Raw genomic sequence first — 19442 nt, forward strand, 5'->3', positions numbered from 1 at the left:
AATTTGTTGTTGTGATTTCCGTTGGTATTAAATGCTGCACACACACAGTGGTACTGCAAAACAAGTGTAGTCACAGTTCAGTTTTTTCTTATTTTTATAACTGTGTTAAATTTCATAGTAACAGATATTGATCTAGCAAGTAACTACACTGGCTATATTGACAAGAAATATGGTTTTGCGACAATAGAATGCGTATCATGAAGCTGTGTGTGCGTTAATGAATGGGTTTTGTACTCCTGGCCTTGCCACAGTATCTTATTTTATAGGATTGGTAATAGGTGTCATTCTTGCCAAAATGGTCATACTGAAAATAAGATGTATTCAATGTAATGCTGGTATAAATCTGTTGCTGTGTTTTCTTCATGCAGTAAGTATCTGTAAAGCTTACTGACTAAACCATCTACCCACCACCCCCCTTGTCAGTGCTTGCATATTTCATACCATTTTTTTTGGTTTTTAGTAATGGTTCTCACAAATGCTGACACGGTATGCCTTGTGACCTATTGTAATGATTTAAAATAGTTAATGTTATAAAGTCCTAGATGCCAGTTATGCCTGAAGCCCCACCAAGAAAATGTGAAACAGTGTAGGCTTTGCTGGCTGCTCTGTCTGTGCTACAGGGTACATGCTTCCTTCTCCCTGAAACCTGCTTCTCTGTATAGGAACCAGCCAGGAACCCTCCCCTCCATACTGTGGCTGAAAGAGCTTCATGTAGTTTTCAAGAAGCGATATTAAAAAACTATGAAAATGCCACTCAATCAATGTTGTACATCGCAGGTTTAGACTTCCGATCGCCTCGGATTACATTCTGTTGAGTGATGATTAATACAACTACTTTACAACAGCCTGTTTCAGGATCTCATTGTGTGGGTAGTTTTTATGTTATTTTCTCCTTTTGGGACCAAGGTTAAAATCAGTCTTGGGACAGTTTGTGAGCAAAGGTCATCCTTCTATGTCGATCACAGGGGTCTTGGGGAGATGATCTGAGATTGCTTTTGTACTCTAATAATTAATAAAACCTCCCCTTAAGGAAGGCTTTCCTAAGACATAGTCACAGATTATTTTTTTATTTTTGTATTTGTTTTGTGTTTTATCATAATTATACAGTGGCCAATTTGCCAAAGCGTAATACCCACTCCCATTTTTCCTTTGATAGATAGGGGCAAGGAAAGAATGTGTCAAGTGAAAAAATGCAACTTGTCTATTGATATTATAGTTGCTTGACTTTTAGACAGTTTTAGAAAGCAGAAGGATGTACTCTTGTACTCTGGTTTACAGTTGAACTAGTGATGCACTCTTCCCTACATCTACCAAGAACTAAGAGAACCTGGCTTTAAATCCAAGGGAGGTCAATGACATGGACAAGTAATATTAATGACAGTCGTGGGAATAAAACTTAGAAGTAAAATATCTTGGTATTTCCTGTGTGTCTATGTTGTGTTAAATGAGGTTGCATTTAATTTCTGCCAAAAAAGAATAGTAATAATAATAGCAAACAACCAAAAAGAGTTCTTGGAGCGGACAAGCTTCAGACATCTCTATAAACAAATAATATAAATTAAACAAAACAGGTCAGACAACATTAACTACAAGCCAGTGAAACAAGGCATGCTGACACACACACAAAGCAACCCTCTAACTTTACCAGAAAAAAAGTGAAATACCTCCAGACAGAACAACAACCAATGATTCTTTTTTTAAGACAACTTTCCTGCTCCCCAAATTTTTGCTGTGATCTAAAATTGATCCACATCTAGTCTGATTTAAAGCTGAACCAAAGGATGTGCTTGGCTGTCAAGCCTGAACTGATCACTTGTCTCCCAGGAGTGCTCCATATTCACCCCCCCCCCCCCACCACCCCCACCGTTCCAGAAGCACTTGCAACTTTTTGTTTTTGAGACAGCAGCTGAACACGACTGAAATGATATGGTGCTTCTGAAGTCAATTGCAGCAAACTGCTAACTTTTTATAGATGCCTTCTTGCAGATCTGATTAAACTCAGTTACAGAAATAATATCAGTCTGTTGGCAGTATATGGAAAACATGTTCTACTGAAACGTTTCTGCTATAGCTAGCACTAACAAACATACCATTTATGAATTGGATGAGCTATGACCTCAGTTTGGATTGTTTAGTACTGCTTTACCTGGCAGTCTATTTCATGCATTTTAACTGTGAAAAAACACTTCCTAATTCTAAACTTTTACCCAGCTTCCATGCATGCCCTCTTGCCTTACTGTGCTCAATTTGAAGTAGGGACTAACTTCTGTCTATTTCATTTAAGGTTTTATAAACTATCTTTTTTCTTGGCTAAATATATTTGTTTTACCCTGTCCTCATTACTCGTGCCATTGAGTCCAGGGATCAGCCTAGTTACCCTTCTCAGTACCTTCTAGCCTAGGTGTAATTTCCTTAGACTTGCATTCTTAACATTCGGTTTGCCTTTTTAATATCCTCACCACATTGGTAAGATACCTTAAGAACACTCCACTGTAACTCAAGGTCCTTTTCAGAGTTTCCATTCCCTGTTTCAACCGCCAAAATTTTCTACTTGATTTCAATATGCAATACATCACATTTCTTAACATTCAAAATGCATTTGCCACAGGTCCATATCCCTTCATCTACAGTTTGAGTCCACTTCTCTGCATCATTCTGCATCATTCTTCTCTTGTATATCTATCTGTCTGTCTATCTATCTATCTTTCTATCTATTTATGTGTCTATCTATCTGTCTTTCTTTCTTAATTGTCCCTCATTCCTACCCTTGATTGGTTAGCTGCCTAGCTGTGTGGAAAGGTGCCTCACGCTGAGGTGGTATAGAGATGCCCTGTCAATGGCAGGTGAGCGCAGTGGCCCGTTGCGCCAGCATGTTGCTGTATCGATCATTGGCAGGTGGAAAACATGAACTTGAATGCCTGCAGTGCCAGGCACACTAGAAACGGAGAATACCTGGGGAGGTTTGAGGAGAAGTTAATGTTATGGAAGCCTGTGGCGATGTGCGCCTGCTGTTCCCTCCAACATACCTGTGTCTCACGTTTGGTTCCGTTTGTCTTATTTAAAAATGTCGCTTTATTTTCCTTCCTCGGTTACTCTTTATAACCTGTATGCTATTATTATTATTATTATTATTATTGTTTAGTAACTGAGTGTCTACTGTTGTCCTTTCTTAAATTTGTTAAAACTGATATCTTGTTTATTGTGGCAAGTTGGTGTGACTGTTAGAAATTGTTCAGTCAAGTGAGAGGCATTCTGTTTGCGCGAAAGTGTGCTGCGTGTCACAAGCATTTTTCCATCGCCGTACACCATCTGCAAACTCAATTACCATGCACAAATAATTAGAAAACTGATACAAGTGTGGTGGGAGAAGGGGTCATTCTTTGTGAGGAACATTGCCCTTTACCTCAGAAATCTGCTCGGAGGATTATGTTTATTGAAATTATTTTTAGTGGTCTCATGCTGGCTCTGACTGACGGTTACAACTGCAGTTGAAACTTACGTCAGTGTTCTGGATCTGTTTGCCATTGCTTTGCTTTTTTTCCCCCAGAATGAACCTGTGGCCAGTTGCATAAAAGTGTATTAGACTAGTCTAAACTGCTATACTGGTCTTAGTTGTGTCACTTAGACTAGTGAAAGTTAGCCAGTTGGATATTAAGTTAGAATGAAAATATTAGCTTCCTCTGCCCCAGGCTAACTCTGTCTAGGTGGTCGTTGCTGTAGAAACCATAAATCTGTAGAAATTAGTTTTGGTTGGTCTTAGGCTAGCTCTGACAAAAAAATAAATAAACCTGTTTAACAACTCTTTGCCAGTTCATTGTTTTTTTTTTTTTTTTTTTTCAGGACTCTGTTCCCTTGCAAGAACACCAGCAAACAAGAAAATGCATGTTAAACATTAACAACATTCTCCATTTATTAAAGGTTCAGTCAAATGTGATCCAGTCGAAAGGGAGCAAGGGAGAGGGGAAAGTTGAGCCAACTCATCCTCTATGCAGGTTGCTTGATGAAAAGAATAGCATCATTGCATCGCTACTTGTATTGTTGTCATGCAGAAAATCCTGTTCATCGATGGCACCATGAGAGAGTTCTCAGTCAGCAGGCCTTGTAAATTATATTTCTATGAGTATTGAACAAAGCATAGTGGAGGCAGCATGGGCCCATTCTTATGAACTTTTATGTACTTGGAACCCCAAAAAACAATTGATTTGAAGTGACCTTTTTCCTGTGCTTTGTGTCAAGCTGCTGTATCCAGTAGAACATCGTTTCTGCTTCCCTTTATTGGTACATGGATGTTGATGGGCAATCTGTTTACACATATAAAAACGATCAGTGTAATAGTTCCGAAAAATCAGTTATTCATTGTCAGATAAAGGTAATTGTGTTTCATTAAAACACTATTTTTTTGACATTAAGGATCATACAAAATGTAATCTTGCTTAGTTTGACATATTTGAGGCCTAGTCCCTTTTAAAGTTGACAGTGTTATACAGGTTTTTAATTAATTAATTTATTTATATAGCATCTTTCATACCGAAGTATCACAAGGCACTGTACATAAATACATAAAAATACAAAATATACATATAATAATAAAAAAAATAATCATTAAAAGCTGGCAATTGTTTTGCATTAAAACCACTAAGATAAAAATGCCATTTTATAAAAATGTTTTTTAAGTTTAGACTTAAAAATACCACAGACCCAGCTTCCCTAACACATGGAGGCAGTGCATTCCATAGTTTAGGGCTCAAAGAAAAAGCCCTGGGTTAGCAGTGTTGGATTGAATTTCTTTATCGTTGGTTCTTGGTGTCCTTGGTAGAACTAGCGCATGCAATAATTTATGTGCTCTAACCTGTGCTTTTTATAATTTTTCTAAATATGGTAAAAAAAAAAAAAAAAAAAAAAAAAAAAACATACTGTGCCCCATCTTCTCTGTTGTGTGTTACAGGTAACAGATAAGTAAAAATATTACATCTCAGAATGTCAAGGTAAAAAAAAAAAAAAAAGAACACACATGAAAAAAATGAAGGTATATACTGTACCCTTTAACTCTAATGTCTTTGGCTATAGCAGATAAAGACTCATCAAAGCACTTCAGGCATAGTATGCAAGGCCAGACCTTCTCAAGATAGACAGCTTAAGAAATGTAATTAAGGCATTAAAGTTGGGTCACTGGATTAAGACCATGAAAACATGGTTTGAAGCAATATGATGTGGGATAGATCCGATGCTGGCTGAGCTTACAGGTCTGCTGAAGGCACCGCTTGCCTCTTGATGAGCTTGCCACCTGACTGGCAGGTACAGTACCTGCATCAGTTACATGATATTGAAGAGTCTTTTGAACACCAGATGTTTGATTGAAGTCAGAACAGCTTTCTAAGGGTTGTGTCCTCTGCAGGCTTACATTTCATCCAGTATGTTTTAAGCTGGTTTGAGTTCCTGTTAGGACAAACATTTTCTCTTTACAGCACAGTTGGTGCTACTAATCTATTGATTTACCTACTAAAATAAATCCTTGACTTACAATTTTAAAGCATATTGGGTCCTAATTAATTCACAGTGCAGGTTTAATGTTCTCCAGCAGCTTGATGTGCCTCCGATTTTAATGTTGTGTTGACCCTTCGGTGCTAAATCGCCTTGGCTCTTATCAAACCAAACAAGATAAGTTCACCGTTTGGAATTCATTAACAGATGGCAATAACTGAAATAAAGCTTCCATGTGACCTTCACTTACATCAGTGTCATCAGCATATTATTATTATTATTATTAATAATAATAATAATAATAATAATAATAATAATAATAATAAACTAAATACATAAATGAATCCCAATTTATTTTGGAGTGATATTGAGGAGACACCAGCCAGCCCTTAAATGCTATGTGACGTTAGCCCATTGACTTCAAAGGCTGGAATTGTCAACAGTTTTGCTGAGAGGATTCTCAGAGAAGTGCCAAGTTTTTTCCAAATGCACTGAAATTATAAATACTGCTATGTTTTGTTAGGAAGCAATGCTGCAGTGTGGGCTGCCCTGTGATCAAACTTCACTTTCTTGTTCACTCCCCAAACATGATAATTGCAAGACATATTGCTTTCCTGAAACTATATGATGGCAAAAGGTGACCAATCTGAACCCATGCTTGTTTAACATCAAAGGTTATATGGCTGGTCTGTAATAGGTAGCTAAATACAGCGGTTACAGCTGGAGTTTTAAAGATTGTAGCCTCTGGGATATAGTTGTTTTTTTATTTATTCAAATATGTATTTATGCCACTCGCTGTGATTTAAAGACACCCTTGAGGGGGATTAATAGATTATTGTGCTTTTAAAGAGTCCCAGGGGACAGTATTTAGTTATTGTCACCGAATAGAAAATCTTCAACTCACGAAACAGCAATAAATATAAGGTGCTGAATGTTAAAACCATAACTCGTTTTCGACTGGACGGTACAGCGCAATGCACATTCAGAATTGTTCGAGATGTTATTTCTTTTTAGTTTTGTAGTATTATGGGCGAATTCAGTTTACAAACAATGCTGCAAATTGCTCCCTGGTAGTAACAGCTGTGATAAAAATGGCCCATGCATTGAACAGTGCTGTTTAATGGAATGCACAGTTGTCCGAGTAATGCCGGCTCAGTTGTAACTGTGATTATTAAATTGGGGTCAAAAAGAATTTGTCTTTTTTATTGAACAAGGTGACTAAATCTATAATTTACATATTCCAACAACCATCAGCTGCAAAGCACATTGATCAAAAAGAAAGAAAGAAAGAAAGAATGCTATGGTGTCACCTGTAATCTGTTGAAAAAGTTAACTACATGTAATACTATTGGAAATCCATGGAACCTATCCTGCCCCTGCCACAGTTTATTCAGCATAGGGTTCAAGGTATGGTGCTTAGTAAAAGATAAGGGACATACTGGTTCCTGCTGTTTGTTTTGCAGAAAGGTGGAAGAACTAACACCACGACCAGGCAACCAAATGTCGAATTCTTTTTTGTGGTGGGTTAGATAAGCTTGCTTGCAATAGGCTCAGCTGATAGTACAGTCGTGGGGAATCATTGTGTTTTATCTGTTCCAGATAAAAAGGTGTTTGTGTGTGTGTAAGGCCATGATATTGCACCTCTTAAAGGCCATGTAGTCTGCTTGGATACGATTCTAGCTCTATTTCTAAAAGGAGAAGTTAAAGTGGAGAACACGTAGCAGTACTAAACCGTATGGCAGCTGATGTTGCACAAGGTAGGTGTGGGGGAACGAAAAGTCAGCATCCAGTAGCCTGGCTTCAAAAGCTATCTGTAATGTGTTATAAGGAAGAGCTGGCTCTTCATTGGCTTGTTAGCTGAGGAAAGCCCTCTGCTGTTTACTTGGTTTAAAAAAATAAACTGCATATGGCATCACCTTTGAGGGTAAAATATGCAACAAGACAAGCAAAAATGAAGTATCGTGGAGTCCTGAATTTCTGCTTCGTGTGGAAATCTGACAGACCTCAATGGGAGACAATCTGTAAAGTGACACAGAAAGGTGGTCATTACACCTACCTATCAAAGTGAATTTGTGGAGCAGGGTGAGGAGTTATAGCTTGTTTTGAGCCCAGTTGGATGATAATCCTGGAATCTCCTGCCCCCCTCTCCCAACATGCTGTGAAATCCTTTTAATTCAGATTATCTTCTCTCTGTCCTTCTAGCTGGAGATGCCTGGGAGTCCCTCTGGAATGGATCTGGCCCTCGACACCTCGCTAGATGACAGGGAGCGGAGAATTTCCCACTCGCTCTACAGCGGGATCGAAGGGTTGCAGGACACCCTGATGCCCAGGGCCTCCATGGCCGACAGGAGGATGATTGGTAAGTCAAGCAAACCCCTTCCCCTTTAAACCACCCAAAAATGACATTCATTGTTTATCTACTGGCCTAGAATATAGAGAAATCGCCCTGTAACACTCAATCATGTTAACCATGTCCCCTTGTTTTAAAATGAAATACACCAAGAATATTTCTTAGAGGGAAACTTGTCTTACTATCAGAAGCCAGAGAGCAAGTGGGAAGAAATTATAAAATACTGAATCACAAAGATGAAGTGAATATAACCCAAAGGCATAAACTATATAAGTCTTAGTTTGATCAAGTGGCATATACAGTTTAAATAGAGTTAATAAATATAGAAGGATTAATGGTAAATGGTTTAATGATAATAACAAAATGCTAGTTGTTCTAAAGGTAACTGATTCTCAGTGCACATTTTGTAAACACCCTCACTATGCTAAATAGACACAGTACAGGTCCTAAGGTTCTCAAATCAATAGAAAGCTGGGAGGACCCTTTTTGTAGAATGAGCTTGTTTACCCCTATGGCTTTTAATCTACCCTCGTGTGTATATAATTGATTCGACTTGGGTAGGTTCCCATCCATAAAAGATGCTGTCAGCATTGCAAACAAAGTTAAGTCCTGGAAAGAACACCTTGCAACAGCTGCAGGTGTATCCGAGACAGACAGGGTTAATGTCTTTTATTTCAGAGGGGTGAATGTTTGTTTTATTTAGCAGTGAACACTGCAGTGTTTCTTCATGTTACTGAAGCCCAAAGCCTTGCAGAACCTTTGTTTATCTAACTGTGGTTAAGATAGGCTTTCCAGGCAGTTTTGTGACTGGTTTCCTTAAAAAAAACTAGTTTTAGGTTTTTGATAATCTCATCATCAGTATGCATTTCGTAATGATAGCATGGTTCAGATTACACTGCAGATCAGTTTGCACTGCTGTCTGGATTTGTGTTTATGAATATAAATAAATAAATTGTTTAATTTAATGCTACTGAAGTATAAAAATCAATATTGATTAAAACAGTAACCGCTAAGACTGTCTTAACCGGCTTGAGTATGTAGAAATTAAAGTGTGAATTAATGGCTCATACTCCCATATCCTTCTAACAAGATGTATGAAGTGATTTCAGGAAAGAAGCTATTAATCCAGCAGAAGAGTGACACCACATTGATTCAGCAAAGTAGTGCTCTTCCATATTGATCCAATGAATGTTGGAAGGCTGTCAGTTAGAACAGCAGCTCTGCCAGACCAGGGATTGAGCCTTAATTAATGGTTTCATGTTCAATTCTAATGCTTCTGAAGCTGTATCGAACACTGATTTTTATTACATGAGAGTAACTGCTATTTACTTCATTCTGATATTGGACTTGGCTTTAGCTAAGAAAAAATGAGATAGCAGTGGGACTCAAGCAAGAGGTCGTTTTGCTGTAATATATAAGCCTTTCTCTACTATGCTGGTTTATATGACTAGGCTCTCCCAGGATCATCGGTTTCATCAGTAGTATACATATTATTATATTTCCATACTGTAATTCTTGTTGCATCTCTCTGTTTTTGATTGTGTGTCAAAAAAACTGAAACAACATTCATTGTGTATTTGTGAATGTGGTGATGGAGTTGTGGCGTTTGTGACATTCCGCTAACAGTATCCTAGCAACACTCTGCCGGAAACACTCACAGGTTTGGAAATAGGCTCACATGCTTAACAATACAGTCTACCTGGAAACAGATATTCTTAAGCTCTTTTTTTTCTAGTTTAGTCCCTGTCCGTACGTGGCCTCCGGTGAATGATGAGGTACTTAGCACTTTGCTCTCTGAAAAGCCGTCGATAACAGCCTGCCTGCCTTGTCACATGATGGCTGGATTTGCCCGACAAGGCTAATCGTTGGCTAAACCTGCATGTAATGTAACCATGTTCACTGATGCAGTACGGTTGACATCTTAGAACATTTTATCACTTTTTGAACACATCTTTGCAACCATGCCTTTACTCATAAAGTCTTTGAAATGGAACCTGACAAATTCTGAAAGATTTAAGAGATTGTGTTCTTTTGATAAACATTAAATGGTAACTGTATCACCCCCCCCCCCCCCCCCCCCCCCCACACACACACAAAATGTTAAACATTTTTTTGTATATAATGTGTAAGTGATTTAAAGAATGTCAATATTGTCTGCAGTACTGTACACCATAGATACAATTGTGACCATACAGCCTTCACTCAGACCCACACTGTAGGGAAGCCAGCCTACAAGGGACAACATGCACTACTGTACAAGATAAGGAAGGGATCATTCCTGCATCACTAAACCACTGGAGTTCACAGGGTGCAGGTTTGCTGCAGATTCCTGAGACTGAGTGAAATGGCTGAACTGACATGTTCTTAGTATGCCTCCAGTCCTATCCCACAGCTGAGCGGTTTTCTAAATGGATAGGACTGTGCCAAGTGAGAAAAGGGTGTCAGAGATAAAACATTCAACTGGACAATGATAAAGGGAGCTGTAAAAATGGTAGCTAATACAGGGTTGGAAAACACATAATACCCTGGACTCGACTCAAAATGAGTCCCAAGCATTTAACACAAAATATCATGAAAGCATTCTGCCAGGTGTCTCATTATGCAGCGGTTTAAAGTGACACAAGGTTTGGACAATAAAGCATATCACACCATTTACTATAGCGGTCCTTCTCTCACATCACGTGACTCATACAACACCATTTACTATAGTGGTCCTTCTCTCACATCACGTGACTCATACAACACCATTTACTATAGCGGCCCTTCTCTCACATCACGTGACTCGTACAACACCATTTACTATAGCAGTCCTTCTCTCACATCACGTGACTCATACAACACCATTTACTATAGCAGTCCTCTCACATCACGTGACGCATACAACACCATTTACTATAGCGGTCCTTCTCTCACATCACGTGACTCATACAACACCATTTACTATAGCAGTCCTCTCACATCACGTGACGCATACAACACCATTTACTATAGCGGTCCTTCTCTCACATCACGTGACTCGTACAACACCATTTACTATAGCGGTCCTTCTCTCACATCACATGACTCATACAACACCATTTACTATAGCAGTCCTTCTCTCACATCATGTGACGCATACAACACCATTTACTATAGCGGTCCTTCCCTCGCATCACATCATTTGTTGTGCAAAGCTGCATCTCTCTGTTGCGAGTCGGTTTCAGTCACATTTGGCAAGACATCAAATCTGACAAACTTTGATAGAAACTGCAAAATTTGGTTGGTCATTTTGGAGAATAGTTACATCCCCAACTTCCCTAGTGGAATTGTAGACTTTAAAGGCAAAGGCTCATTGGGAGTGTAACAAACCTGTCTGGCTGTGTGACAAGGTGAAATCTGTGCCTACCTGAACTGCAGCTATTCGCCTGGCAACTTGTGCCCTTGATGTCTATTGAATATCGGTACAAATACTTTTTTTTATCGTTCCCATGTAATTTAGTCCCCTTCTCATAAATTCAGCCTGTGTTGGACACAATCAATTTTTTTCAATGAGAAGTAAGATTAATATGAATCTGAATGAGACTTCCCCTGTTTAAAGCTTAATTACCTGTATGTTTGTTGCGCTCTGTGGTAACTGCAATTTGATAGCACAGACACTCTTGTGAAAATAACTATCTAGTCCAGTAAAAAGGGTTACAAGATAAATTTAAACAAAATGCAATCAGTTAAAAGCTATGCTGTACATATAATTCATCCATTAGCATGACAATTCACCCTTAATTTAATAAAGCAGTGTTGTAAAGTTGTTTGCAGGGCGCAGGTGTAGAGATGATGTAGTGCTCAGTAATAACAATCCAACGGTTCAATGGTGAAAAACAAAGCTTTATTATTTGCTAAAATAATAATACTGGCTACGGGGTTCAGTCCCGAATTAATAACACACACTTTAAAACACCTACATGGTTACCAGTCCAACAGTGAGTGCTCCAAGTGCATGTGGTGTTGTGAATACACAAAACAGTGGTGCAGTGCAGTCCGAGTCAGCGCCCTCACAGGTTGGGAGGGAGATTGTTGACTAGGATTCATTCGCTCTCTGTCACAAGCAGCCTTTCATATTGCTTCCTTTAGGGTGAGTGTACCATCTCAGAGTCACACTGGGTTGCATGTTTGAGTATCATAGCCACTAGCCTTTCAAATTAACATGGATACAGCCAGTTATGGTAAGGGACAGTCGCTGCAAAGTATAGTAAAGCCAGATTACATTGGTGCATTGCATGTTGCTGCCATCCCACTGGTCTGGTCTGAAATGCACAGTGAGGCTAGCTGTCCTGTTTCCTCCATTTTAATGCCTGTCAGCACTGACTCTTCACAGTTAAACCTTTCACTCAGACACCTGACCTTCATGAAACCAGCAACTCATTGTATGTGAAACCCCTGGCTTGTGATTTGAACAGGAGGCCTGTGGGATAACACTGCCTGGTGTGAATCTCATAAGTACCAATTTGCTGCTATTGATCGGGGAGTTGATGGACTATGTTTTAAAGTTATATGATTAGTTGTGTGAATCAGATAATAACGGCGTGATCAATAGGGAAAAAAAGGTACTGGTCTTTCACCTCCTATGTGGTTCCAGCTAGGATCAAGAGGTAAGATTGACCCGCTTGATGAATCTCACTGAAGTGAGATGGGTAGCTTTCAGTTCCCTCTCAGGATATCTTACGCTTATGTATCCAAGGCACCTTGTTGTCTGAAGTAGAATTAGCTACATGTTTATAAAGCCCTTTTTTTTTTTTTTTTGCAAGATAGTTTTTTCTGTAGACAACCGAGAATGCATGTTTTCATTGTGAAAGTGCTTTTTTGTTCTGGTGTGGATGCCTGTTATTTTAAAGAGACAGTTTATATGGTGGTTTGGCAGGTAGCAGAGCAGTCAATCAAAAGAGTTGGAGCCTCCATTTTGGCATGTAGTCTGCAAACTCCCATTAATCGTTTAAGGTAGAGACGGAGGTCATTTCATGTTGACTAAACAGCATAAACTTTTTTAAAAGCTTAAGTTTAAGGTCAGTGATCGAGGTACAGAGGAGCAGAAAAGTTTTGAGTTTTAATGAGCATGGCCCAAAAGGGTAAGCATGCACATTTAAAACAGGACACAAAATTCAAAGCACTTATTTTTGTTGTTTAATTTATTGCTTGACTTCAGTCCATTTAATATGAATTCTTCAGCTTAGCAAATACCTGTTACTTGCACACACACGCACACAAACCATATCTACAGTATATTTGGCAGGGAAGACAATGTTTTTGCTTTGCAGTTTGTCCATCCCTGTGCCAAGAGGAAAGTGCTCTTATCATGTGAAACATTAACTAGATGTTGCTTTGCTGAAACCGCTGTGAGGCAACATGTTTTGGTATTTCTAACATGTGAACTATTAATTAGTGAAAACATTCATGCATCATACATGATTGGATAAAGTCTCTAATGGGCATTTCAGACTGAAGCTGTCTGTGTCAACCCCAGCTCCAAGTATCATTCATGGTTGTCAGCTGAGCAATAACTGTTTCAAATGGTGCAATAGGATAATGAACATACCTAGGAGAACAGGGTCTGTAAAAAGTAGCTTTGCCACCTGTTCTAGTTTTCCCTGCAATGTCTCAGTAGTGAGGTAGGTGTCCCATTGAAATCCTGGATTTTAATCTTATATGATTTATGAAGAAGTGCTGCAAGGGCTGTCCGTTAGCATCAGCAGCTGGAACCACAGCGATACAGCCAACTATAAACAATGACACAGTAAACCACAATGAGTGATTCAAATATCTCCTGAAATATGCACAGTATCAATTGATTATAAATAGTTACCTAACTGAATTTTATCATATTGTATTTTGTATTATATATATATATATATATATATATATATATATATATATATATATATATATATATATATATATATATATATATATATATATATATATACACACACACACACAGTACAGAAATGTTCATTAATGCTCAACAAAATTAGAATACGTATTTAAAAAAATGTAAAGCTGGTACATTTTTATCTCAGGGAAACTGGAGAAACAGAACGGATAAAACGTCTGTTCAGCACTGAAACACTGTTTTAAAAAAAAAAAAAAAAAAAAAAAAAAAACTGTGCTGGTGAAGCTCATCATCTTCAGTAAGTTACAGGAAAATAATTCCATCTCGGGTTTCTGTGGCAGTTTATAAATTACTCGACCTTCGCTCTCGTAATTTATAACGTCATAATATCCTGTATATATCTCAGAGGTGGCAACCATACATGAACAAACAATGAAGCGCAACTACCTCCTCTAATATCCCTCCTCCAAAGAAACAAACAAGAAAAAAACGAGAGCTTGATCTTTAGCCTGCGATTGCTACATTTTGTCGTTCATTACTTTACTGAGGAGCTGCGTAGTTATGTCATGGAAACCGTTTTGTTTGCCATAAAGAAAACAAGAAGACAGCTGTTCCAAGAACAGCGAACTCGTGATTGTGCACTAACTTGAAACTTGCACGCTCTACCAGTTCTTGATTTTATTTGTATGTGTTTATTCATTCATTTTTGTATTATTAAAAACATGTTTCCTGATAAACCTCTTGAGAAAAGCCATGTTCTTATAAGGCTCAGTGAATATGTGAAAACATGTAGATGACCCAGGAATAGAAGTTAAAATACCAATGAATCATTTAATGTTTGGGACAAACAAAATAACAAGAGAAACAGAACTGCACGTGCAAGGCTTATTTAGGTGAATAAGATTTGTTCTGGTGATATTCGTAACTTCTAAATGCTTCACAAAGGTGTTCTTGCATTCATCTAGAGTATTCTGGGGGAAGGATCTGGAACTGAAATGCAATGAGTGGCGTTGCATAGAAAGTTATATATACAGTGGCTCTCAAAAGAATTCACCCCCTTGGACTTTTCCACATTTTATTGCATTACAACATGGAATCAAAATTGATTTAATTAGGAGTTTTTTGCCACTGATCAACACATAAAAAGTCCATAATGTCAAAGTGAAAAATACAATCTACAAATTGTTCTAAGTTAATTACAAATACAAAACAGAAAATAATTGATTGTGTAAGTATTCACCCCCTTGAGTCAATATTTGGTTGAGGCACCTTTGGCAGCAATTATAGTCATGAGTCTATTTGGATAAGTCTCTACCAGCTTTGCACATCTGGACACTACAATTTTTGCCCTTTCTTCATTGCAAAATTGCTCAAGCTCCATCAAGTTGGATGGGGACCTTTGGTGAACTGCAATTTTCAACTCTTTCCACACATTCTCAATTGGATTTAGTCTGGGCTTTGACTGGGCCACTCCAGGACATTGACCTTTTTGTTTTTAAGCCACTCCAGTGTGGCTTTGGCTGTATGTTTGGGGTCATTGTCCTGCTGGAAGATAAATCTTCTCCTAAGTCCCAGGTCTCTTGAGGACTTCAGCAAGTTTTCCTCCAGGATTTCTCTGTAATTTGCTGCATCCGTTTTGCTCTCTATCTTCACAAGCTTTCCAGACCTTGATGCATAGAAGCGTCCCCATAGCATGATGCTGCCATGATGTGAGTGTTTTTCAACAATTGCTTTCTTTTTGCCACTCTCCCATAAAGATGAGTTTTGTGAAGCACCCGGGCTATTGTTGCCGTATGCACATAGGCCACTTGGTGGCCTCACTGACTAGTACCCTTCTCGCCCCGATACTCCGTTTTTGAGGACGGCCTGTTCTAGACATATTCACAGTCGCATGCCATAGTCTCTCCATTTCTTAATAATGGACTTTGCTGTGATCCAGGGTATATTCAATGCCATGGAAATGTTCTTATATCCTACCCCTAATCAGTGCTTTTGAAGAACCTTATTCCGGATTTGCTTTGAATGTTCCTTCGTCTTCATGATGTAGCTTTTGTTAGGAAATGTACTAACCAACTGTGGGACCTCCCAGAGACAGGTGTATTTAACCTGAAATTATGTGAAACACCTTAATTGCACACAGGTGGACTCCATTCAACTAATTATGTGACTTCTAAAGACAATTGGTTGCACCAGAGCTTATTTAGGTGTGTCATAGCAAAGGGGGTGAATACTTATGCAATCAATTATTTTCTGTTTTATATTTGTAATTAATTTAGAACAATTTGTAGATTTTATTTTTCACTTTGACATTATGGACTTTTTTGTGTTGATCAGTGGCAAAAACTCCTAATTAAATCCACTTTGATTCCATGTTGTAACACAATAAAATGTGGAAAAGTCCAAGGGGGGGGGGGGGGGGGGGGGTGAATAATTTTGAGAACCAGTGTAGACCATGAGCCAGAACTCAGAAAGCCCACAGTTTTTGAATGGCTGCACCACCCCCCCCCCCCCACTCATGTTTCTTGGTATAATTTTGTTCCGTTTTGATGCAAAATACCTTATGTTGGAGCTACCCTTACTGTCCTTCTCGCGTTAACTCGTCGTGCTGTTAAATATACATGTACTACAGAAAGTTGTATTTAAATATTTGTATTATTTCTTGATGTTTTTACTTTTTTAAAAACTTATTTTTGTATGAGTATATAAGACTTTTATCAGCTTTTAGTGCACTACGGCGATTGCTTCCTGGATTCCTCTGGTAACAGAGGGGCGGAGAACTGTGCAGGAAAAAAAAAAAAAAAAAAAACACTTGTGAGTTTACATGAGCATAAGAATTCCGAAATTTTTCAGAAAACTAATTCCGATATCAAAAGTCATGTAAACACAGTTTATATATATATATATATATATATATATATATATATATATATATATATATATATATATATATATATATAATATTTGCTATAATACAATACAAATTTCACTTATAAAGTGCTCTTATCTCCAAGCATTCAGGGGTCTTAGGTTCGAAATATAAAAAGATCCCAGAAATTCAATTGTGCCTTTAGGATTTTTTCGGACAGCAGTTCCAAAGTTAACACGACCTAAGGGACTATACCTGAACGCTCTCGTTCAAGGTTTCTAATCCCTTTATAATTGATTTACTGGAACGAAGGCTGTCTTAAGTTGCGTTTAAAATCCCTAACTGTCTTTCATTTTTCCGATCTAGGCTAATGACCAGGGACATATGGGGAGAGCAGATCTGGAAGATAAGGCAGCCCAAGACCATGTATGGCCTTATAAATAATAATAATAATAATAATAATAATAATAATAATAATAATAATAATAATAATAATAATAAAAATAGTAATAATAATAGCAGCATCAGTAATAAAACAAACAAATGAGATGTATGTTGTAATTGTATAAAATTAAATATAACAATTAAAACCAAGATTATTATTATTGTTGTTGTTATTATTATTATTATTATTAGTATTATTATTATTATTATTATTTGTTTATTTAGCAGATGCCTTTATCCAAGTGACTTACAGAGTCTTGCAGGTGTGTGAACTATGCATCAGGTGCAGAGTTACTTACAACAATGCCTCACCCGAAAGACAGAGCACAAGGAGGTTCAGTGACTTGCTCAGGATCACATAATGAGACAGTGAGTGAGCTGGAATTTGAACCAGGTACCTCCTAGTTACAAACCCACTGGACTACATAGTCTCCTGTAACTAAGATTAATAAATTTAATTGCGTGATTAATTGCGATTTTTTTTTTTTTTTTGTTTTTTTTTGTATCTTATTTATTTTTGCTCCTATGATGAGGTTTTAACCAGAGAGAGAGAGAGAGACTGAGAGACTGTAAGACTGTACTAGCTAAAATGTTTGTCTGCTTGTCTTGGTTTTGGTCTTGTTCTGGTGTTAGAATTGCAGCACTTGTACACTGCAACATTAGCAGCAGATATCTCTCGGTTTGCTCCTGTTATTTGCAACAACTTCTTTAAAACTGTTTCACTTTCAAGTGTTTCACTTTTGTTTCCTAACAGGCTGTTACTTTGTCTTTCATTATTAAAGTCTCAGATTTAATTATTCACAAGATGCCTTCGTTTCCAGCAACAGGCGGCATTAATGTAATTTACTCCCAGTGCCAATTATCTGTTCAGCATATTTGCGGAATCAAGTGTGCAGTAGATTTCCATCTAATTACTTTGACCTTTTTAAGTCTCATTCCTCTCCCCTCAACCTGCTCACTTCCCATTTGTAACAAAGCAGGAATGCTTTTGTAATCATGTTTATTTGTAAATATCCAGCACTTGTATATCTGTTTTAAAATATGTGTCTGCTTGTATGGAAGGCAGCTTATCAAGATTCAGTTGTCTTTTAAAGATGGTACAAATTTACTTCTGAATGGAAGTAGCAAAAGCAAGTCTGGGTGTTTTGGCACCAGTAATAGTTGGAAGCTAACATTTCATTTTGTTCTGTTTTTAATTAGATCAGTTCTTTGTGGTGCTCCTTATCCTCATGGTTATCAGTATGTGCATGTCATGTTTACAAACAGTGTTCTGTTCAGCACAGCTTATTGTTGTATCAGAATGTGGGGATGTCGCCCTATCTACTCTCCATGTGGGGTCATGTCAGTTTGTGAATGATAAAGACCTAATGCTTGAGATCCTGTTTTTGTACACGGGTGTATCCTGTGATTATCTAGGTCAAGTGAGCGTCGTATGAGATAAACAAACCCTTTTGTGGGTTTTCAGGGTTGGGGTCAATTCCAGTTTCCAATTCCCTTTAATCAATTCCAACTCATCATAGATCAAAATTGCAGTTAGCAGTATGCTGTTAAAATGAGCCTCTCACAGTGGCAACAAATCACTTTAATTGTCTTCAGTTGAAAGTGGTTGAACAATCACAACGATTATGTCAATAAAATATCAATTCCAATCCAATTTCTTCGAAGAAATGTATGTATTTATTTTTTGAGACAGTGGTTTCATATGTTTAGGGTTTATACACTGTAAACCCTGCATGCCTAATATGTTGACCATAACATTAACCTGTGACCTAATATGGCTACCACGGTGAGGTCATGTGACCTTTTGATGTTACAGCTGCACATAGGCAGCACACTTTGGTTTACTGCAGTAATGTTTGGTACACAGCTGTATCCTTTGTGTTTCCAATGCAGATGATGTCTGGTGAACAGTTTCAGTGCCACATTCTTTTAACCTCTGATCACAGTATTGATACAGACGTCTTGTTTTTAGGCCGTGTCTTTACAAGAGGTAAGCTATGAGTCTCTCAAAGTTCCACTACAGTTGGTGTCAGGTATTATTATTTATCTTATTTTTAACCTATAGACATATCACTCATAAAGATCATTTTCACATTATTTCGTCATGCTTGCAATCCATTCAATTACGCTAGCGGAATGCTTTGTTTTTGTTCACATTTTCAGTTTAGCAGAAGTTATTGACATTATCATTGTGGGGATGTATGGAGGTGTTTCATCTGTATGTAAAAATGAGCCTTGTATCAGGAGAACACTTGTCTTTAGGCATGCAGTCATTTTAATGTACTTAACCATGATACTAACTCCTCCTTTGTTTACCTAATGACATCTGTGGCAGGTCTTAAATATCCATTGATCAATTCTTCATTAAACTATTCGCTGCCATTTCTTTTTTTATACCATTCTGTACAAACATCATGGTCATCAGCCATTCCATCGTACTG

The 19442-nt window shown here is 37.9% G+C and overlaps 1 protein-coding gene across 12 annotated transcripts in view; it reads left to right on the plus strand.

Annotated features, from left to right (window-relative positions):
• LOC121314090 (partitioning defective 3 homolog) overlaps positions 1-19442 on the plus strand; it is a 377684-nt gene that overhangs the window by 227018 nt on the left and 131224 nt on the right. For all 12 annotated transcript variants that reach the window (XM_041246939.1, XM_041246940.1, XM_041246942.1 and 9 more), the window contains one exon: positions 7684-7840. In XM_041246939.1, coding sequence (XP_041102873.1) covers positions 7684-7840 — 157 coding nt within the window. The remainder of the gene's footprint in view (positions 1-7683; positions 7841-19442) is intronic.

The sequence above is a fragment of the Polyodon spathula genome, chromosome 4, assembly GCF_017654505.1.
Source record: "Polyodon spathula isolate WHYD16114869_AA chromosome 4, ASM1765450v1, whole genome shotgun sequence".
Lineage (NCBI taxonomy): Eukaryota > Metazoa > Chordata > Actinopteri > Acipenseriformes > Polyodontidae > Polyodon > Polyodon spathula.